At 40.6% G+C, this 23330-nt stretch overlaps 3 protein-coding genes across 3 annotated transcripts; 1 reads left to right on the top strand and 2 right to left on the bottom strand.

The window, feature by feature from the left end:
• Positions 1–3330: 3330 nt before the first annotated feature.
• exosc5 (exosome component 5) lies at positions 3331–7827 on the bottom strand. The gene is made up of 6 exons (XM_080427908.1): positions 7698–7827; positions 7001–7114; positions 6115–6236; positions 5006–5146; positions 4162–4251; positions 3331–3518 (listed from the first exon to the last, which is right to left on the bottom strand). Exons 1-6 carry the CDS (start codon positions 7822–7824, stop codon positions 3423–3425), a joined length of 690 nt encoding a protein of 229 aa, XP_080284034.1. The 5' UTR covers positions 7825–7827; the 3' UTR covers positions 3331–3422.
• A 1315-nt stretch (positions 7828–9142) lies between these two features.
• On the top strand, positions 9143–18881 carry bckdha (branched chain keto acid dehydrogenase E1 subunit alpha). Its single transcript, XM_080428898.1, has 8 exons — positions 9143–9473; positions 11236–11412; positions 13546–13632; positions 13876–13984; positions 14087–14248; positions 16261–16467; positions 16595–16736; positions 17175–18881. Exons 1-8 carry the CDS (start codon positions 9366–9368, stop codon positions 17515–17517), a joined length of 1335 nt encoding a protein of 444 aa, XP_080285024.1. The 5' UTR covers positions 9143–9365; the 3' UTR covers positions 17518–18881.
• Positions 18882–21652: 2771 nt separating this feature from the next.
• LOC308085662 (N-acetyllactosaminide beta-1,3-N-acetylglucosaminyltransferase 2-like) lies at positions 21653–22581 on the bottom strand (the record flags this gene model as incomplete). The annotated part of the gene is made up of 1 exon (XM_080428901.1): positions 21653–22581. Exon 1 carries the CDS (start codon positions 22538–22540, stop codon positions 21653–21655), a length of 888 nt encoding a protein of 295 aa, XP_080285027.1. The 5' UTR covers positions 22541–22581.
• Between the last annotated feature and the right edge of the window lie 749 nt (positions 22582–23330).

A 23330-nucleotide genomic window follows, 5' to 3' on the forward strand; every position in this document is an offset into this window, starting at 1 on the left:
AGAGAGTTGAGTACACTGTCTCCTGCTACAGCACACCTACAGCAAATACTTTACGTACATCAACCACTACTGTTTGAATGCACTCCAGTCTACCAGTGACTGACTTTGGTTCTTTTTAACAGACACACAAGTAAATGTTCAGTAATGTGCCAAACAATTGTTAACACACTGTGTAAAAAAAAAAAATGTGTTTAAGAAGATAATACAATGCACATCTCTGGAGGACGGAGAGGACTTCAGTACCTACTGGAGCAGAACAGAACAGACAAATGTGCCGTGGTTAACGGTATGACTCATTCCATTTCAAATGAAAGGAGGGTACTCTTTACACTCTAAATATAGAACCATTGTATTTTCTCCTCCAATTATGGCACCACTGAAGGGACTGCACACCAAACTCTGTCTGTGAGATACCTTGCTTTAAATAATTCCCAGCCTACATACTTTTCCCCACTTAAAATGTCACCACGCACAAGTCAGCACTCTAACATGAACATCCATGGTAGGTGGCTCTGTTTGTCATGAATTTGTTAGGAGAGGAAGGACAAAATGCTAAACGATACGCTGATGATGCGAAGGTGTTTGAGTGGTAATCTATTCTACCAGCTAGTTAATTGGTTCTCAACTCTGGTACTGGTTATCCACACTGCTGCTAGTTGTCTATGCCGCCCACTAATTACATAACATCTTCGTCCCAGGGTAAAAAAAATGGAAACTGCAACTGAAGGAATGTTAATTGTTGTAGCGTTTCATTTAGGTGTTTCTATGTGGCTGGTTAAAGTTAACACTACAGGTGCTGTCCATGCTGGCACACAATGACACCTAAATGAAACACCACAACTAACGTTTAAATGGTTGCTGTAAAAACTGTCTATTAGTTCCATAATATTAGACTTCTAGAATGCAAACCAGCAGTGCTGCAGGTTGTCTGGACAGGAACAGACAGAGGTATGGTATGACCAGTGTGCTTATCCCGCTGATGCATGAGTCTGTCCAGTTTTTTTTTTTTTTTTGACAGTGATCATACTGAAATTCCTGCATGGTGAGTTTGCACTTTGTCACAGTAAATCTGCTACAAGCTTGGACTCTCCGCCTTCCCCTCATATCAAACAATCCTGTGAATAGACTTGATACAACCTCTGGAATCTGTTAGCTTGTGCCATAGAGAATGATGATCTTTATGGGAAATATTAACTATAAAATAAAAAAGAAAGGTCTTGACATTTTCCATTTTTATATATAGTTTTAAACAGTGGAGACCAGAGTTGAGTGTGGTCATTATTTATTTTATTTCCTAATTCAGTATATGTTTTGGGTTCTGGTGAGGGCAGTGTTGGATCAAGACATGGCCACATAGGCCTCTAATCTACTGTATTTGAGCACTTTGACAAACTGTTCAATGTCTACATGTTGTGGAAAACTACTGCTGACATGCTTTGATACTAGAGTGGGAATGAATCAGCAGGGACCTCACAATTCATTGTTATCATGACTCTTGGGCCACGATTTGATAAGATCACGATTTTTCGATATGCTTGAGATTCAGCTTTTCCACTCGAGTTGACTGCCTTAAAAAGTTGCAGCCTTTCAAAAACACTAGTCTAATATAAAAAACTTACATCAATACATGTATAATACATAACTATTAATAATATAAATTTTCTTTTAAATATTACTGCATCAAGGAATTGATACAGATCATGACAAAAATCACAATTTTATGAGGAATAAAAACAATTCTCCCACCTCTATGCAATACAATTGTATTAACCAACTCCACTGTATAGGTTAATGTTAAACTAATGGCAAATGTATGCTTTGCTGCATAACCATATGACACAAATGCTATTTTCTTGTAAAGATATTTGTTTGTGTGCAGAGACAGGAAGCTGAAGGCAATAGGAGGGGAGATATGTGAGACATGACCAGTTGGGATTCAAACTCAAACCCTCCATGACATATCAGTGCTGCCCCCACCAGGCACCCCCACAAATTACTTATTTACAACAGAACCTTTTTATTATTATTATTCAAATAAGTAACTTTTGTCATGACTTGGGCTACGATTCATTATAACTGAGCCCTAGAATACTGAGCATCTGTGTCACATCAATATAATTTCACTTTGCTGGTAAGATTAAAGTGGGGAGAATTAATTTGTAAAATAGATCAGTGGTTCTCAACTCTGGTCCTGGGCACCCTAGCCTGGCCTGCACAGTAAATACCTCAGTTTTAAGTTAACTCTGAAGAGTTAATGGAAGCAAATAGACCCCATTTGGTTACATTTTTTCATCTCTTTCTTCCGAGTTAAATTAATACTGAGGAATTTATATTGTGACTACTGCTGCAGTAGTTATCAGCTATATTACAGGTGTCCCAGGTCTAAATTAGTTCCTGATTGGACAGATTCATGTAGATTGGATGGTTAAAACACAATCAGAACTTTTAATAAAAGTTATATGGTCAGATGACTGGAAAGAATGGACACATTTGTGTGAAACAATGATCCCTGTCTCTACAATAAAGTATCAAATAACGTATCAAATGAGATGATAGTATATCAGATATACTGTACATTCCCTGTTCCATATTCTTGTGAAAGTATATGTAAATAAAAATAAAGTAAAAAAAAAAGAATAATAAATGCACTTGATTTGACGTTCATCTTCACTCTCGTCATATACCATTATGTTGGCCAGAGGTCTTATTATCTTGTGCATATGTGCATGAATGAACATTTTGCTTTTGAGTACTGCTACAATTCAGGACTTATTTTAATTAATGGTTATTTTAACCAATCTGAATGGTAGAGTATGTTAATACGACAACTAGGACATCTGCAGTGGTTGAAGGTGGTCTCCCTACTCTTCCATTGAGAAATTTAGACCCTGGTGTCAGGTAAGACTTATATTTGAAGCAGACAGCGCAGCGGATTGGACACTAGCAGATGCGCCACCATCTACAATGCTGTTCAGATTGTAGCATTATCATACTGTCGGTACCATAGCTGAGTCAGTGTGCAGCTGTTTCTATTCAAAGCTGTGTTAATGTGTAGCAGTTTAACCACATGCACCCTTGTTGGTCTGAATTTACACTGTACCTTGTTGTAATGATGGTGTTGTAGCATTACAATTACTTATTTTCATCAAGTGTTGAGTGACGCCATCTTATAACAAATAAATAAGGTCACATTTTTAACTACAGCAAAAGCTTATTTTTACACTCTGTGCCCCCCTTCCTCTGTCCCCCAAGCACTCTCTCTCTCTCTCTCTCTCTCTCTCTCTCTCTCTCTCACACACGCACACACACATAGTCAGGAAGCAATCCAAATGAACCAAATGAACATTTATTAATATGAAAAGACTTGTATGGTTTGTAAACAAAACACAAATCAAACAGGGAATAAGAGGTCAGATTCTTCTTCAGAGTGTTTTGGAATATCGCCGCCTGACGGACTCTCTGTAGAACTGGAAGATCTTCTCTGATGCTTTCTGACTGACGGCTATACACTGCTGCAGCTGTGTGGACACAACACAGAGAGATGTGTACGTTTAAAGCTGCAAAGAAGCGCACCACCTACGTAGAAGCACTGCGGCGGGATGGCTTAGCTACTGTAACAACACTGTACAGCTCATCATGACCCTGATGCTAGATAGGAGATTGTGGAGGGCAGCGATTCTGGAGTTCCGAGTTGGTGTTCGGCTAGACCGCACTCTCACATCGCAATGCTGCAATATGTAACTTTTATGTAGCGCTCGACCAATGCCAGATATTTGGGTCCGATGCCGATCCCAATTTTGGAGAGTCCAAGACCATCAATCAATCGATGTTTTGATCGATGTTGTAAAAAAAATCGCAACAAAACTTTGATTTAACTCATAAGCAAACAAATAAACACAAATAACCACTTAAAGCCCTATTCAACATTTTCTAAAATAGCCGATCTATAAAAGCTAATCTACAATTCTGCATGTGAGCTTGTAGATCCGCTATTTTTGAAAATGTTCACCCACGTATAATGATTGGGACACATCCGCTGCATAACTGCAGATACTGATGTAGTCAAAAAAGTCAAATAATGGCCGATATATCCCCCGCCAGGCGGATACATCGGTCGGCCTCTACTTTTATGTCTACCCCGGGATTCGCTGACCTACTGACCTCATGGACTGAAAACGATCCTTTGGTTGATGACATCATCACCCTGCGTTCCGTACTGTCGATGGCGAAGGTCATCAGAGCTCGACTTTCCTGTGAGGTCAGCGACAACGGGCGGGGACTCAGTTAACATATTCAACGAGGACGTTTACCAAACCCATGGTACGCTCTGGTTCTCAACGTGGGGTCCCCAGCTAAATGATATTTAGGAACCAAATGGAACCTTATCGGTCTGTAACTGAGTTCAATTAACGCTGAGGATTTTCCTGTGTAGATTTGGGTGGCCCCATGCATATCTAACATGTTGAGAATCACTGATCTAGCACAGAAATGATCAGATCTATTCTTTGACAAAAGCAACTTTGTTAATTAACCCATTAAAACCGGGATAGCATCTGTGTCATTTTAGATTTTAACCACCTCAACCATTATTTTATACTTTGGCTATTAAAAAATAGCAGATATACAAGCTCATAGCGCGTCACGTAGAACTGCTATTTTTTTTTTAATCTTGAAAATGTCCTTTTGGGGGTCCTTGACATGAAAAGGTTTTGAGCACCACTGATAATATAGCAACATACGTTTTTCAGAAAACTGTAAGGATTTAGAAGACATTTTTAGAATCGGCCTCAGGTCTTAATGGGTTCATTACATTGAGTGTCAGAGGTTTTTAAAACAGGGTACAGCCAGTGCCAGCGTATTTAACGATTTTTTTAATCGTTGAAATCGTCAATCTTTTCTCAAAAAATCACTGTCACTCAACGGTTGGATTATGAAAAACGTCCAGGGCCGTTTTTGGCACTCAATGTGTTAAGAGGACAATATGCTCCCATTATGATCTATTTACCTTTTCCTGAGCTGCAGTGGGGTCAGTGATGATCTGACCGTCAGTGTCGATGGCACAGGTGACTCCACAGAACAGGCAGCTCATGGCCATGCCTGCGTCCATTAAAGCCATGCAGGCAGCATTCAAGCAGCAAGATAAAAGCTGCGTCCTGGATAAGGAAGAACACTTGGCAATAACAATTCTGAATGTCAGACAAGACATCGACACAACTCAAATATGAACTCAACACAGCTTTTTCAGCATGATCTCTTTGTCAATGCATAAAACATAAAAGATTAACAAATAAATAAAGGGTGACGACGCCAAATGACTCTGTTGTTGTTGATATAACTTGCCTGTCTTTGTTTAAATGTAAACTTCCTGGTCAGTTATGATGAGCAAGCAAGTGTGCAATAAACTAATGTTTCATGCCCTAGAAGTGGCTCAATGTTGCCCTCTACTGGTAGAAATCTTCATTGCACATCGCCTGTGCTGACGTTTCATCTGGGCCTGAGATTCTAAGCAGCATTGAAATACTTTTCTTTTTTTTTTCATAAGAAATAGCAGCCTCTTGGTGCGCCCGCTGGCCTAGCGGTCCAGGCGCATACCACATATAGGCTCTAATGCAGCCTGACAGTGTGTCGCGGGTTCAAATCCAGATCCCGACGACTTTTGCTGCATTCTCTACCTGTTTCTTGTCACTCTCGCCTGGTACTATCAATAAAGGCAGAAAAAGGCCCCAAAATATACTTTTTTTAAAGAAAAGAAATAGCAGCCTCTTGGGAGTTAGACATTATATTTGTCAATATTGTGAGCCTGATTTCCTTTTCATCCATAATCCCTAATGCTGTATTACCGTGCACATGCACTTTAAAGCTCAAAGTGAGTGTAGTACGCAAAAAATATTTTCAGGTAGCAAATCAGTGCATAGATAATAAAACCAAAAATGAAAGCGAAAGTGATCTTAGATATCTTGTATGACTTGTGGAAGGGAAGAGTGGCTTTAAATAACTAGAATATTCAGAATGAGAAAATGGTTATAAAAAGCTTGCACGTGTTGTCCGTTCCCCATGAGAAGTCAACGAAACGATTCAAATCTACAGAAAATGAATTTGTAAGAAAAAGGATACTGAGCCGTCATCGTGCACCACCTGGAGGATGAGAGTGAGGGACGAGCGAGGGTGGAGGGAAGACAGCAGAGCTGCCTCACATGTCTCACGCACGCACTGCTCTCGCGCTCGCTCTCGGACACCTGAGGAAGAACAAAAAGATGGAAGACAGACGTTTGTTCACACACACCGGACAAGAGTGGATGGGGTGAAAAACACTTCAGTGATTAACCACTATTTTATACACCTCACGACAGTGTTGTGTGACGAAAATAGCCGAACTACACTCTCACAAGGGTCGCATTGCAATGTGCTTTGCTGAGCTTGCAGATAGTCTATTTTCACTATTTTTGAAATTCTTCGCATATATAACATGTGCAAAATAGAGAGGCCAGGTTCTCATTCATCAACACAGCGCTTAAATATTGTAAAATCCCCCATGCCGTAAATTTAGAAGCTCCAGTGACACTGCGTAGTGTCATGGAATTCCCTTTTAATGTGGCCTGTTGAGATATTTTAGAACCTGTGTAGTAGGAGGACACGTACTGGTTGACAAGTAGTATCCTGGCATGGCCAGACTAATAAAATGCCTCTGGTGATAAACCCGCCCCATATTCGCATACTGGGTCCTGATTGGTGCCCCACAACAGGGGGCAGCAAAATCCAATCACAACCGAGCGGGCCCGACTAATCTGGCCAAGCTGGGATAGCTTCTTGCCTGAGCGATAGAAATGTGGTCTCTCATGCGGGAGAACCAGGTCGGGTTGGACATAAAAGTTACAGATTGCAGCTGAGGATTTTTACAGTGCACAGCCCATTACATGGACTGGACAGAAGTTACCTGCTGTTTACTACGTGTGGCGAGTTCAACTATGACGAGGTGTAAATCAAATAATGTCTCACTCACTTGGCAGTCCTACTTTGGGCTGTATCAGGACCTCCAACGTTGCACGATCATAGATCTCCTTGCTGACTTTGACCTCTGCTGGGCCGTACGCTCCTGCCAATATACTGGTGTCTCCTTCACACAGACACAAGAGCACAGGACAGAGTTTGCATCATGTTACATGAGATGGTACAGAGACAAAGTGAGATAAATGCATACAGTATTATCAGTGGGTTTCAAACTTTTTGTGCCCAAGGCACATCAGTAATGCTTAAATAACAGTACTGATGATCAGTACTGCTTAAATAGCATTTTAGGTACTTTTACTTGCTTGTTATAATATTTTAGACTCCTACTCAACTCTACATCTCAGCCTCAGGCAAATATTGCACTTTTTACTCCACTACAATTATTTGACAGCTATAGCTTTATTACTTATTAGACAAAAACATGTGATAAATAATGTAATGCTACCCAGCAGCACATGAAATCATCTCCAACTTCACCAGCTGCAACATTAGAGTGACGAACAAATGAAATGAATTATGATTGTGAAACCGTACACTGCACGGTTTCACAATGTATTATACATGTACAGTGTACAGTGTACAGCAACTAATCTGTTGTTGTCAGCAAGCAACACCATGGTACGATGGCGTATAAATCTGCTCCTATCAATCAATCAATCAACCAACCAATAGTAATAATGAATGCAGACCTTGTGTGAAGGAGGCAGAGCCGTCGGGTCTGGACAGTAAGCTCTGCTCGCAGCCAAACTCCCTAAATTTAACAACATTCTGAAGCTCCTGTTTCTCCATCGTGATGTTCTGTTCAACCAGAGGCATGGACAGTCGCTCCTGTGTGACGTAAATTAATGTTTTTCTGCTCAGGACGCGTAATGATGACATCAGCAAGGCCATCCTATTTTTTTTATGGATGCGTCCCAAACCTTTTCACTGCCACCTTTCCTTTCCCCTTATTACCTCTATACCGCTGAGGGAATGTGAGAAAAGAGCAGATGAATTCAACTTTTTCAACTTCATTTTATTGAATTGAATACACAGGACCTCAATGGAAATAAGTCCTTATATAGATTTTTTTTTAAAGCATCCATTTGTATAAATTGATGTACTTTATTTAGTAAGACACGAGAACAACACATGGAAGTACAAATTCACAATACAAGGTCTACTAATCTGGAAGGCTCATAAAGCACTATATAAGCTTGTTTAAAATGAGATCCACACGCACACAAATCAAATGAGACAGACAGATAAACACACGACTATACAGAACGTCATACAATCAGCTTACAGGTTACTGGTATGAAAAATAAGAAATATGTACAAGAGGAAAGGCCAAGGGCATTCCACATTTTTGTTGAATAGCATGAGAACGACTTCATTCCCTTGAGCCAAATCTGGGTTGAACATGATCCGTGGAGCTGCCTCTGGTGTTGTGATCGTGGACTTCATCTGTACAAATCTGTACCACTGTACCTTTTTTGCAAACTGTTAATGAAGTATTCAACCAGTCAAAGACACATACTACACAAACTAAATTCATCTAAGTTGCTTGCTGCAAGTGCTAACACATCACAAGTTTACAGCCTGGTATAAAAGAGTGGGTGAAAGTATTTTTGTGTCCAAGTTTCCACAACTTCATTATTTCTGTTATTATAAGAGTGGAGTAAATACCATAAAAACTATATATATATATATATATATATATATATATATATATATATATATATATATATATATATATATATATATATATATATATGGTTCTCAAAAGTAAACCTTTTCAGGCTGCGACCCCCCCCCCAAATAATCATATATGAACTGGGGACCCCCCATCCTGACTAGCCCTGGGCGTTATAGTTGAGCCATTACATTTTGTTTAACTCGGTTCCACAGATAAATTATGAAAATAGCATGTTGTGAGCTTTTTTGGTCTTGTTGAGGTATTAAAAAGGTCTTAAAAGTCCTCTTTACATTGTCACGGGGACCCCCCAAAAAATAATGTGTTGCTTTTTCATACAGGTGTACCTCACTAGTGGGTAAGGTAGGTGGCAGATGCTGAGATCAAGCCTAGATAGGAGGTATGGGAGGCCGCGTCGGCTGCGTCCCATTATTGCCCATACTCCCTTCACCTCTACCTTGAAGGGCAAGGAAGATTCGCATCATCGGACCATCTCCTTCCTGAGGTGATCGTTGCAGGGAATCGTGTCATCGACCCCCGTCTCCGTCGTGGTCTCTGTGGTCCAGTTTACAACAGAAGACACTTATAAAAGTCTATACTGTTCTCTCATCTTCTACGATTATTACAGCTTGCAGCTCAAATCAACTGCAACATAAAAGAGTCACAGTCAGACTTGACAGATATGGCGACGGCCGTGAGGAGCAGCAGCATGATGGTCAGAATGATGATTCGTCAGGCTGCAGGGCTGCAGGCTGCCAGGCCGTTGCAGCACAGGGCCTTCAGGGTCAATGTGAGTTGGACTGGATGTGTGTGTTTGTAAAAGAGAACCTTTTATTGGGCTTTTTAGTTTAGATAACATGTAGGTAAGGTCGCCTGGCTGTGTTTTACCGACACTGGTGACCCATTGATTCCTGTGACTCCAGAGGTCGCTGTTACGTAGAAGGAACGGCAGCAGGAAACGAAACGGTGACTTAAAAAAAAAAAAAATGTCTTTTTACCAGTGGTGTAAAGTAAGTAAGTATATGTTCTGTACTCACTTCAAATTTGAGGTACTTTTACTGTACTGGAGTATTTCCAAGCAGAAATATCCCCGACTTTTCACGACAGCGGCCCCTGGCGTCTCAGAAGTCGATAGACCAACCAATTTCGGTGTAACTGATTCTCCGGCAAGCTAATAGAGCTAAAGCTACGTCAACAGCAATAGATAATTGTTTGGGTTATTGATTGTTAAACAAATTAAATGTTTTGACACCAACCTTAACCTTACATTATCACATAGTGTTGTGATTTAATGTTTATAAAGCTAGTAAGCTAGTCTTCTTTAGCCATGTAACGAACGACATTCATTTGCTATATTATGATTGGTCAGACTCAGGGGTGTGTGGCCAATGCCATCACTTCATTCTAACTAGAATAAAGATAAATGCTGTGATGGAAGAAGTGCTCAGATATTTTACTTAAGTAAAAGTAGCAATACCACAATATAAGATAGCTGTTACAAGTAAAAGGCATGTGTTCAAAATGTTACTCGAGTAAAGTACAAAAGTATTGGCATCAAAATATACTTAAAGTACCAAAAGTAAAAGTACACATTTTTTTGAAAATAGCAGATCTACAAGCTCACAACGTGTCGCGAAGTGACATGTTGTGAGCTTGTAGATCGGCTATTTTCAAATAGCCTATGTATAAAATAGGGCTGAAGTGATTAATGTATGTTTTATAATATAATAATTGACTAGTTATAAAATTAATTTCACAGTACAGTGCTTGAGTAAATGTACTTAGTTACTTTCTAGTCTACCACTGGATAAATGTCACCCATCTGGTTAGAATGACCAAAAACAAAATCTTTAAATAGGCTAGAATGCTTCACAGATAATTGACAACATGTTGTCAACCATTCAAGTATAATTGAATGGTTGATAAGCATGCTTACATTGTCTGATCAGAGAAATAAAGCTATGATCTTATATTATTATACTGGTTGGTTATATTGGTTACTGTCTGTCACTGAAACGATATATAATAAGTTGAATATGTTTTATAAGATGAGATAAATCAAAATGTCATCATAACAACATAACAGCAGCAGAAGAGTGAAACACAGGAGGTACATGTTTAGTGATGTATTCTGTACATTTCGAATGTGTGATATTTATAACTCCCAAGTTCAAGGTTCAAGGCCCAAGTTGTTCCATATTAGGAAAGAAAAGGCTGGGTTCATTCATGATGAGATGAGTAAATTCTCATCACGAATTTTGATACAGTACATTTTACTGTGTGAAAATTGTGTGATTTAATTGTCTTATTTTAACATTGTGTCGTGATCTAAAAATCTGAACAATTTGCAAATGGACAGGTTAATTGACTATGAAATTCGATGGTTTTTCAACCGCGTCGGTTAGGATTGTTCTCTTGCTATTAGAGACTTGTTCTTGTTGACAAATACAGACCAATGTTCATGATCATTCTTTATTCCATATCTATGTGTATACTTCTGGGTGGCCACAGCGTACTGTATCACTGTTTATTTGAAATATTTTTTCTTTTAGTCGGTGCACCGTCAAGAGTCCTTTGACCCCGCCATGGATAAGCCTCAGTTCCCTGGAGCCTCGGCAGAGTTTGTGGACCATTTACAGTTCATTGAGCCCAACGTCATCTCTGGTATCCCGGTGTACCGCGTGATGGACCGCCAGGGCCAGATCATCAACCCCTCTGAAGATCCACAGGTGCGCTGTGTAAAGCCCTGAGTGTTAACCCATTAAGACCTGAGGCCGATTCTACACAGTTTAATGAAACGCATATGTTGCTATAATATCAGTGGTTCTCAAACCTGTTTAGCTCAAGGACCCCAAAAATTCTATTTGGGTGGGGACCCCCATCTCAAAATATTTAGTTCCAGGGACCCCCAGAAGCAAAGATTTGAGTTACAAATGTTCGCTTAAAAAAAAAAATGTATACAAAGATTTGCACACATTTTCACGATTCTTCAAAAATAGCACATCTACAAGCTCATAGCGCGGCACTCGGTGCCGCGCTATGAGCTTGTATATCTGCTATTTTTGAATAACCAAAGAAGTCTTAAAATGACACAAATGCGTTCCAAGTCTTAATGGGTTAAACACTTAAACCCTCTACACTTAAGGCAGGTACACACTGCAGGATATGGTACGATATTGCTATCGCCGACCTTTTTTGGCGCTCGCCGACAAAACCTCCCGATCTGACACAGATCGGCCTTTGATCGGCGAGCTAATGCTCGCTGTGTGTGAAAGGTTCCGCGAGACGATGTGGCCGCGATTATCCGCTCTGCGACGGCTTTCCGACCGTTTTCAGATAACTACCATGTTAGATATTCAGATGTGTCCCAGACAGGACAGCAGACAATATCGTACAGTATGAAAGGAGCTGCGACCACCTTGCCAGGAGATGCACGGCTATGGAAGGTCGGTGGACCTGACCACAACAAACAGATCCCTCGCATAGTTACCGTCCAGTCCTGTATTAAGTTAAACATTATTATAAAACAGAATGAGAGTGAGCGAGCGTGCTCGAAGGGGGGATGTTTATTTGAGACTATTGCACAGAGATAGAGAGAGAGAGAGAAAGACACAAAGAGCGAGCGATGTGTGTGTGTGTGTGTGTGTGTGTGTGTGTGTGTGTGTGTGTGTGTGTGTCCTTGTCTGTGAGTGTTGCCAGATTTTGCGAGAGAAATAAGCAACCAGGTTTGTGAAAATGAGCACTTTAAGCCTATATACAAATACATTGGATACTTGAAAATAGACGATCTACAAGCTCACGTTGTAGATAGGCTATTTTTAAAGAAGACATTTGGGGGGGAGGGAAATTGTGGAATATTTTCCAAATCCACACAGATCTTGTATGGGGGTCTATGGCACAACATATTTTCAGAAGGGGGAGATCTGCGCCTCTGTTTGAGAACAACTGGTTCAAACAACATTAGGAAACAAGGCCAAAAGAGCAACTACACTTGCAAGCAACTTTACAGAAAAACAATCCCAAAGTCGCTTATAATAAGCGGACATGGCAGCACTGTCACTGACTGCTTCAGCGCACTTGACGTGCGAGAGAGAGAGAGAGGGCCAGAGGGGGGGAGGGAGAGGGAGAGAGGCATATCACGGGATACGTCGATTAAAATGAATTGGAATAAACACAAATGTATGTATTGGGTCTGACTCTGGAGATAGCATCCTAGTGAACTATCCTACAGTGTGTCAGCCCTTGTCGGGGATCAATCGTGTTGTGAAAACCACAACGATATTATGACAGCCGATTTCAAGAAATAAACTCCTGCAGTGTGTTATGCTTAACGATCAGATGACCCCCCGACCACTTTAAGGTCCTGCAGTGTGTACATGCCCTTAAACTGGACCTGAGATGGCTCTGAGTCTGTACCAAATCTCTTCACCACAAATTGCAGATCTACCAGCTCACAATGTGACGCGTTGTGAGCTTGTACATCGGCTATTCATGGCTAATGTTCCCCCTAGAATATGGATGCTGGGGTTGAAGTCGTTAATTTAACTCTTGAGAGTGTACAGATGGAACCAAATTGGGTGCCGTTTGGCTCCATTTATAAACGCTCAGACTGAGTTACACACCCGTAAAGGTCCATTTGGTTCCATTTGAGTTAAATGAACACTGGATCTTTCTGTGTGGGCCGTTCAAAAGGCCTTTTGAATCGCATTTCATTGCAGTATTGTCCTTTTAACTCTGTAAAAAGCTGAGCCCACAGTAATACATTTACTGTAATATGTAGAATTATTGTGTTAGCACATGTACTGTATGGCACATGATACAATGGCAGGGTTAATGGTTTCTGTGTTTTGTTTCTTCACCAGTTGCCCAAAGAGACTGTATTAAAGTTTTATCAGAAGATGACCATGCTCAATACCATGGATAGGATTCTGTACGAATCTCAGAGACAGGTGAGTGCATTTCCTGCAGTTGTGTGGTCAGTTTCCATGAAAATTTAGCAAATTGTATTAGTAATGCTTTTTACTAGAATTGAGAAGAATTGAATGTAATCTGCTGACAGCAAAATCATCTTTTTATGATTCTCAAATTTGCTCTGAACAAAACCTTAGCTCATTGAGATATGACAAAATGTTATGTTGGTTGTTCCATCGTTAAGTACGTATGAGGTTTTGTTAAAGAGGTCTTTTCTGTAGGGTCGGATCTCTTTTTATATGACCAACTACGGTGAAGAAGGAACACACATTGGTAGTGCTGCAGCTCTTGACCCCAGTGACCTTGTCTTCGGCCAGTACAGAGAAGCTGGTAAGGATTAGGCACCACTGGATTATTGGTGGATTCTCCTCTGTCTGGTGTTTCTGTCATTTCACTAAATACCCTCAACTGCTCTTTCACTGCCCCCTGTAGGAGTGCTGATGTACCGCGGCTTTCCACTGGATATGTTCATGTCTCAGTGCTACGCCAACGCTGATGACCTTGGAAAGGGTCGCCAGATGCCAGTGCACTATGGCAGCAAAGACCTTAACTTCATCACCATCTCTTCTCCGCTGGCCACACAGATTCCCCAGGGTATGAAATATCACAATATGTTTGACCAATTGCCTCAATATTGATATTGTGACATATTGTGCAGATGGCTGTTGGTGCTTTCAACAAAACATTTACACAATGAGAGTTCTGATAAATAATTTGGGAACTCTTCAGTCTGTGAGGTCATCATACAGCTCAAGGACTGTGACAAGAATAGGAGTTGCATACTAGAATGCAGGAACAACATATGTTTAAGACTAAATTGAATAAATTCAAGAATTAAAGGTTATGGAATGGAATAGAAAGGTCTAGTATGGAATGGATGTGATTTTGTGAGGTGCTAAAATGAAAACAAATACAACAAGGTGTCTCTTCTGTTTAGAGGAAAGAGAGACAGCGTGACACTCAGCCCGGGTGACTTTCTGTCAGAAAGTCTTATTTGATTGGCTGGGACCAAGACTGATTAAATTGCTCTATTGTAGGTTACATATGACAAGGTGGGTCCGGGGCGGGCGCTCCTCTGTGGAGCGACATGTGATTTGAGGTTTGATTCTCACAAGAATCGTCAAGCAAGCAACCAGAATCACCGGCACCACTCAGACTTAACTCTCAGACATTTATGACCGTGCAATCTTAGCCTCGCGTAGCCAGACTATATCACTGCGTGGATATGAGTCTGGTGCCTCTATGAGGCAGTTTTTTTTCCAAGGGGGGCGGGATCAAAACAATGGCTCTGTACGCAATTGGTTAGACCTACAACCAACTACCAATCACAGTCTCCCATATTTTAATACTGGGCCCTGATTGGTTACCCACGTCTTCTGGAGCAGGAAATGGATTCTCTATGGAGCGGTGCCAGACCCAAACTCGCAGATTCGTCTGGTCCCAGGCTAGTGCAATCTGGGAACCCATAGTAAAAAAAAAGGAACAGCGCCCTCTGCTGTTTTTTACCTTTGAATTTGACTATGGGTGTCAAATGGCTATTTGACACCCATAGTCTATTAGTTTAAAAAATTTCCAACATTAAAAAAAATGGCAGAAATAGCAGATTAGCTGAAAATCTGCCATTTTACCTATTTTTTTTTTTAAGTATAAAATTATTAAATGTGTCAGTAACTTCTTTTTTTGTCATATATGCCCTGTGATTATGAAGCCTAAAAGCCTAAAAACCAAACAGAAATTCAAATTGTAATCATATGTTCCAATGTTCAATGCCAAAAACACAATTAAATCGTTAATCGCAATTATTTGTGTGACAATTAATTGTACGGGCTATTGTCATGTGAAACCGTCATACGGCAAAGCATAAAATAGTGGTTGAAGTAACACTGGGATTTTACTGTGACGAGAGTGAGTGAGAATTTTCATATTCCATCTCCTGTTTGCATAAGAATTCTAGTTTTGATATGACTTGATAAGTACTTTCCGCACAATAATGGGAAGGGAAGGATGAGCTGGATTCGTTTTGAGAACATTTAAAGAATTTTAAATTTTATTATTTTTTTCTCTCCAAAAATTGCGTTGTGAGCTTGTAGATCAGCAATTCTTTTGTATGTTTTGAAAATTTTGCAAACCAGAATAACATGCCCAAAATATAGGGTCAGAAAGGTTGAAAGGTAAAAGTAAACAAGGGAAACCAGGAGACCTGGTTCTGCCAGACCCCTAGTGGTTGAAATGACGAATGGCTGGGTAGGAAAAGAGGGACAGACCGACCGACCGACAAAGCCTCCTGTAGGCCGACTCCCTGGGTCTGGCAAAAATCGGGATACATCTACTGCATAACTGTCGATGCCGTCAAAAAAGTCAAATAATGACCGATATATCAGCCAGACTGATATATCGGTCGAGCTCTAATAATTTCCCCGTGTTTATTGATAGGGGCGTACAGTATGTGTCGTACTGTACCATGCAACTTAAGTTATAGGGAAACTTTGCCAGTTTTCAACCTAAAACAATGGGATTTAGGTTGGACAATGTTGAAGTTTCAGAATTTTTAGAATAGCTGTTAGTCACTACAGCGTTGATGTAATATAATGGGTTTTCTTTTTTAGCCGCTGGGGCTGCATATGCACTTAAAAGGGAGAACGCCAACCGTGCCGTTATCTGCTACTTCGGAGAGGGAGCAGCCAGTGAGGGTGATGCACACGCTGGCTTCAACTTCTCCGCCACTCTGGAGTGCCCGCTAATCTTCTTCTGTCGTAATAACGGCTACGCCATCTCTACCCCTACTAACGAGCAGTACAGAGGTGACGGCATCGGTAAGAGACCAGTGCCAGTGTCTGCATCTGTTTAATTAAGATATTTATCATGCATTTTGTATGACCATATTATGTTACAGTCATTCATGTGTCCAGATAACACACCGTTGTTTGTGTATTCCCACAGCTGCTCGGGGGCCAGGTTACGGCATGATGTCCATCCGTGTAGATGGTAATGATGTGTTTGCAGTGTACAACGCCACAAAGGAAGCCCGGCGCAGAGCCGTGGCAGAGAACCAGCCCTTCCTCATCGAGGCCATGACCTACAGGTTTGTTTGTTTGTTTGGTCGCACGGGTGGCGCAGGGGGTAATGTACCTGTCCACCACAGTGCAGTCTAGTGGTTCGAATCCACCAGGGCACATCTTTTTTGTCAGAGCGTCTATACAAACACAATTGGGAGGGAAGCCAGGCGGGGAGGGTGATCTTTGTCACTGTGCTAGCGACTTCTACAGGCTGGGGCAGCACCTGTCGGTGGGAGGTGTTGAGCGGGAGGAGTAGGACATAGGCGCTACGTCCTCCTGGTGGGGGCTCCTCACTGGCAGGGTGAGCCAGTAGGGAACAACAGCGGTAACAACACAGAAACGGGTGGGAGGATTTATTGGCATAATGAGAAGGGCTAAACATAATTGGCTAATCTAAAATAGTTTTTTTGGGGGAAAAGCACTTATATGGGATATAATTAACTTGGATGACACTTGATTCGCAGAATTGGCCACCACAGCACCAGTGACGACAGCTCGGCGTACCGCTCGGTGGACGAGGTCAACTACTGGGACAAGCAGGACCACCCCATCTCGCGGCTGAGGCACTACTTGACGGCCCGCGACTGGTGGAGCGAGGACGACGAGCGCAGCTGGAGGAAGGAGACCCGCAAGATGGTCATGGAGGCGTTCGAGAAGGCCGAGAAGCGCCACAAGCCCAATATCGACCTGATGTTCTCGGACGTGTACGAGGAGATGACACCCAACCTGATCAAGCAGAAGGAAGACATGCATAGACATATCCAACAGTACAAGGAGCACTACCCTCTGGACCTGTACGAGAAATAACTACTGAGATCTGTTGAACGAGCACAGTCAAATCCCTGGTGTTACTTACTAGCTCCAGAGAGTTTACGAATGTAGGATACATTAGTATTATGGAGTTAACCACTTTGAACCTGGTGTGTGTCCCTATACATTTTGGGCATCTAATTAATTATAGGCAAAGATTTGTGCTTGTAGATTGGGCTGTCACGATTAGAAATTTAAGTTAACCATTAATTGTCACAGAAATAATTGCAATTAACGATTTTAATAACTTAATTTCTGTTGCTTCGTAATAAAAAATTGCACAGGGCAGATATGACAAATAAATTAAATATACAAAGAAATTACTGACATCTATTAATTTTATACTTAAAATATGAAATAGCAGATCAACCATTGTAAGCTTGTTGATGGGCTATATTTCTGCTATTTTTGGAAAATGTTTGAAAATGTATGAAACATTTTCAACATGGAAATGATAATGAAAATAATTGCGATCATCTCAAATAATTGCGATTAGGTGATTACTTAATAATTGTGAAAGGCCTACTTGTAAATGGGCTATTGTCATGTGAAACTGTCATACGGCAAAGCATAAAATAGTGGTTGAAGTAACACTGGGATTTTACTGTGACGAGAGTGAGTGAGAATCTTCATATTCCATCTCCTGTTTGCGTAAGAATTCTAGTTTTGATATGACTTGATAAGTATACTGCTCAAAAGAATAAAGGGAACACTTTGATCCCTTAATTCTTTTGAGTTTTTTTGTTAGCAGTATGTACACAGTTCATGAAAAAACTCAAAAGAATTAAGGGATCAAAGTGTTCCCTTTATTTTTTGTGTATTTTCCGCACAATAATGGGAAGGGAAGGATGAGCTGGATTCAGAGCATACCTCTGGGTTTTGTGCCTTACGTTAGAGAGAATGAAGGTTGAAAGTAGGTTTACTGTGATTTTACCTATATTGCCTGTGTCTATGTCAGGATTAAAGCCTTTATTTCAACCAATCTGTATGGTAGAGAATAATACAATATAACCAGTAAACATGTGCAGTGGTTGGAGGTGATCTCCCTGCTCTTCCACTGAGAAATTTAGACCCTGGTGTTGGGTTAGGAGGACACCTACTGGTCGCCAAGTATTACTGCCTGAAGATGATGAGATTGGACACTAGAATGCGCTGCCATCCTTAACATCATTGCAATTACTGTACCTCTCTTCCACCGGGAGATGTTGTTAATGTACATAAAATGTACACAATGTTTTTTTCCTAGTGCAGTATAGGTTAAGTAACAAGTCATCAGAAAGAGTTATGGTTCAGTTACGGCATGAATACTCATGCCCATCCGATTGTAAATCAATACTGTAATAAAGGTTATATTTTTCCTCTCTTAATTTCTTCTCCATTGGCTAGGGCAGTGGTTCTCAACCTGTGGGTCGGGTCCCCACATGATTTTGGGGGACCATTTTAAGACCATTACTGCATTAAAAGTAATCAACAAACTATACTCTAAGAACTGGTCAAACATTGGATCTTCAATCTCAGCTTGTCGATCGGCTATTTTCACAATATATATCTGCGGAACCGAGTCAAACAAACGAATGCCTCAACTACAATTCCAAGTGCTTGTCCGGGTGGGGGGTCCCCAGTTCAAATATGATTATTTTGGGGGCTCACGGCCTGAAAAGGTTGAGAACCACAGGGTACTCTAAGGACATCCAGGAACGTACAGTAACTGTTCTCTGCAGCGGTTGTGGTGTTTTCCCACTGTTCACCATGTGTAAGGTGGAGGTTGAGGTGTTTATCCTTTTCTTTTTTTCTTAAGGCTAGTAGTATGTATACATGCCCACATTTTGGAGGGTTGGATTTGTAATTTGATGCTACTGTAATGCATTCAACTGTATACTGATTCTATACATTACGGTATATCTAATGTTTGGTGTTTTGTGCAAAAAAGAAAGAAAGACATGGTGTTTTCAAAGTCAATAAAAAAAACGAAATATAAATAATAACGAAAGGAAATATCTTCTCTTTTAATCGAAAACAAATATCAAACAACAAAAAAAGAGACATCTGTACAAACAACAAAAAAATACCCACATTCCCAACAAAATTACATATGTAAAAAAGACAACATATTAGACAACATACCACAAATAAGTGACTGCTGTATGGTATTCTACTAACATACAAAAGATAAGGGTTGTGTACACTATGTGGCAATAGCTTTGGAACAGCCAAAGTCAAGAGCGTCAAGTTCAAGCTGTTAATCAAAAGTCTATTTTACAATACAAAGTAAAGCTGTCCTGGCAAAAAGGGACAGTCGTAGGACAAAACAAGAAATTATATGACCTAGAGTACCTAAACAGTTACATCTGTTACAAATATCAGATAGGCTACATTAGAATACAGTTAATATTATCTTTGGAATAAAGCAATCTGTGCTTAACTTTGAACTGAATCAACTGTGACCACCTGGCACTAATTGAACATGCCTCCTCAGTCGACTCCACACCAAGATCTGCAATCATATTGGAAAACAATAACACATTTTGAAAGATGTTTGGAATCAGGATGTTTGATTTCATTAACCACTTTCAACCTGTCAGAAATAGCCAACATAGCAGATCTACAAGCTCACAATGCATTGCGATGACATTTTTGCACGGCACTGTAAAGTATAAATATGGCTTAAGTGGTTAAAACAACAAAACTGTATTTCAATGGGTTCAAATTTGTTTTCTCCCATTGTTTCAACAATGGCTGACTTGAGGTATTAAGAACGTTTCTTTCAGCTCCATAAATGCTGCAAAGTCATTATTTATGCTGTACAGTATACAGATCTGCCATGGTTGTCAAACCTACACTATATCCTTCCAGTAGAATTAGGCATGATCAGATTGGGATGGAATAAAATTATGATTAAAACATATAGGAGAATATACAGAGAATTTAGATGTTTGGACTGGAGCACCCTTTTCATTTCCTTTTAAATTGTAATTGAGTTTTGCAAGACAAAACTTAACTATCATTCACCAGCTGCATTGGATTGTCCTTCAAGGAAACCAGAAGTGAAAGGGAACTACAGTATTTCTCTCTGCATCAGACACCATGGGTGTATCACAGAGCTCACTTGTTTGAGAGAATTGGCCCTGCCAATAAATGAAGTCTCTGGCAAAACAAATCTTCACAGGAAGTGAGAGCCATCATAATAATAATAAAAAAAAGATATATATATATTAAACAAATATTAGTCTAAAAGGAAAAGAAGCAGAGCAGTGGACCCAGAATACTGTGATTGTTTTTCATTCAAACTGTCTAATTTAATCATGGCTCAGGAGTTTAAAACTGTTACCTCCCTCCCAGATTTCAAAATCGGACCAGATTATCAAATTCTACATTTTGTTATCCAGGCTCAGACAATCCAGCCACATTCTCAGATTGTCTTCTGACAAGTAGCTGCGAGGTTGTGTCATTATTTCAATCTATCCCAGTTCTATTCCTGCACTTTTTCAGATGTGCAAAAAACTGATTGACCAATACTTAATTGCATCGGACTCAGTGTGCCTTAAGACCTTAAGCGATCAAATCAAAACAGATCGCTCTTAAAGCCCCGAAGCCCTTTCAGCATTCTCACCCGCACTATGCTGGAATGAAACACACTATAACACAGTAAAATACACAACACACTACACACAATAAAATTAGAGAATTACACATTAAGTGTAATTAGAATGTAACAAAGTTCCTCAAGGGGTGGAGGAACACTAACTATTATTAATTATATTAATCATATCTAAGAACATGTTTTTGAGTGCATAATCACAATTTCAACATATGACAATGGTAATACTGATAATCTTTGTTGTTTTTATAATGTATTCTTTATGTTATTATTAGAGTGGTCTTCCTGAATGAGACCAACTCATCATACAGTAAGGTGTGAGAGAGTAATTTCATGTGTCCATTCGTGCAGAGGTCAGAATCATTTCTACATTATGTTTCTATTGGTAAAGTACAGCCATTCCAACATTTAGAATAAGACGGTCTTTTAGACATTTAGCAATATTTTTCATTTCCTTTGTTGATTTTTTGGTCACTTCTACGGCATTTTCCCCATGGGGGTGTAACACAATTTCAGCATCATTGCAAGATCATGTCAACATGTCAACAGTGGACTGTTAATGCCCCTCCACAGCTTCTTAATCTGTTGTGGGCTGCGCTGGTGAACCAAAATCAATCCTTTATGCACACATATGTTCTCACGATCTTGCCCCCTAATATCAAAGGTCCGGAAGCCTGCATGTGTCTCAGGTGAAATTCCTAGTGCCTTAAAGCACATTCCAATGAAGACATCATCGATGGGAAAGAAAGGGATGACATGTGAGACATTATACAGGGGTTGTAGCAAGGCACCCGAAAACAGGAAGCCACCTCCTCCTGCATAAGCAGGGTATGGGCCATCATAGAAGCTAAGAGGAACATAGTATTTAGATTTAGGGTCCCGAATTGGAGAGGCTGAGGTAAGAATCTGTCCGATATAGGCCTGAGAGGCCTTCGTAGGCTCCAGAGACTTTAGGTAGCTGAGTATTTTTGGGGTGTTTACAAACACATCGTCATCCCCATTGAACACAAACGAGATGTGTGGACAATTCTTCTGTGACCATTTGAAGAACATGTGTTGTTTCAAGGCCAGGTTGAAAAGAGAGTCACGGAAATCCCACTGAAGCAGGTCTCCAAAGACCTGTGCCTCAAATGCCAACAGTTGGCTGAGATCAGGATCGTCGAGTGACGAGCTACCCAGGAGAAACACTGTGCGCACTCTCAGTCCACTCTGGTAGACCCCCTCTTTCCCCCAGGTCTCCCGCACAGCCTGTCTCCGGGCAAAGTTCCAGGGAATCGACTTGATGGCCACAAGGAGGAAAGTCTGGCCATCGCCTGACCTGCTGCACTTGTTGGGCTGATCGATCAGCATCGGGGGAGATTTGCAGTCCATGCCCTGCACAAAGTCCTGGCCTACTTCTGTGTAGGAATTAAAGTTGTGCATATTGGTCAGCAAGACCTCTTGACTCGATTCCCTGCAATGAGGCCAACTCTGATTTCTGATTTTATTTTGCCCCTCGTCCATCCCCCTCAGAATAGAGTGGAGCAGGCGGTTCCAGTAAGCTCCATTCTGAGGAATCTTCTTCCTCAAGCTGTCATAGACACCTGGAGGGAGGTGTTCACTCTTCTCCACGGACGGCTGTGCTGTGGTGTCATTGTCATGGACCCATGACGCATTGTCTTTGGCCGTAGCGTTGCGACTGTAATGACTGTAATCCAATTGCTGGTTGAGGACGGGACTGAATAAGTACCAACACAAACCAGTCAGGAGAACTATAGCCATGAAAGGTTTAATGCGCCTTGATACCATATTACAAAGCGGTAAGAGGTGAATTGAACAATTGGGTGTGGCGTTTTAGAGTGATAATATCCAAGAAACAGTGAATAGCTGTCTTCAGTTGGCACAAGATGTGGAGTCCCCAGCAAACCAGTGACCTTTTGGGTGTGCCTATCGTTGAGAAAAAGAAAAACAACATTTGAATATATGCAAGTTTGTTACAATAAAGGTTAAATGTGTGGAAATGCTCTGCATATCATTATCTTATTATCTTAAAAGCTCAGTAATTTTAATATACTTTGTGGCGTGTCCACCACATATAAGCCATACCTTACCTTATTATTTGCATAAACTAGAAAATCATGAATAACAACTAGAATATATATTTTTTTTATCTAAAATGTTATACATTCTTTTTTTATGATTTTACCCCTTTGCACCAAATGCTATACAGTTT

Source organism: Gymnoscopelus braueri (assembly GCF_963280865.1).
Source record: "Gymnoscopelus braueri genome assembly, chromosome: 5".
NCBI lineage: Eukaryota > Metazoa > Chordata > Actinopteri > Myctophiformes > Myctophidae > Gymnoscopelus > Gymnoscopelus braueri.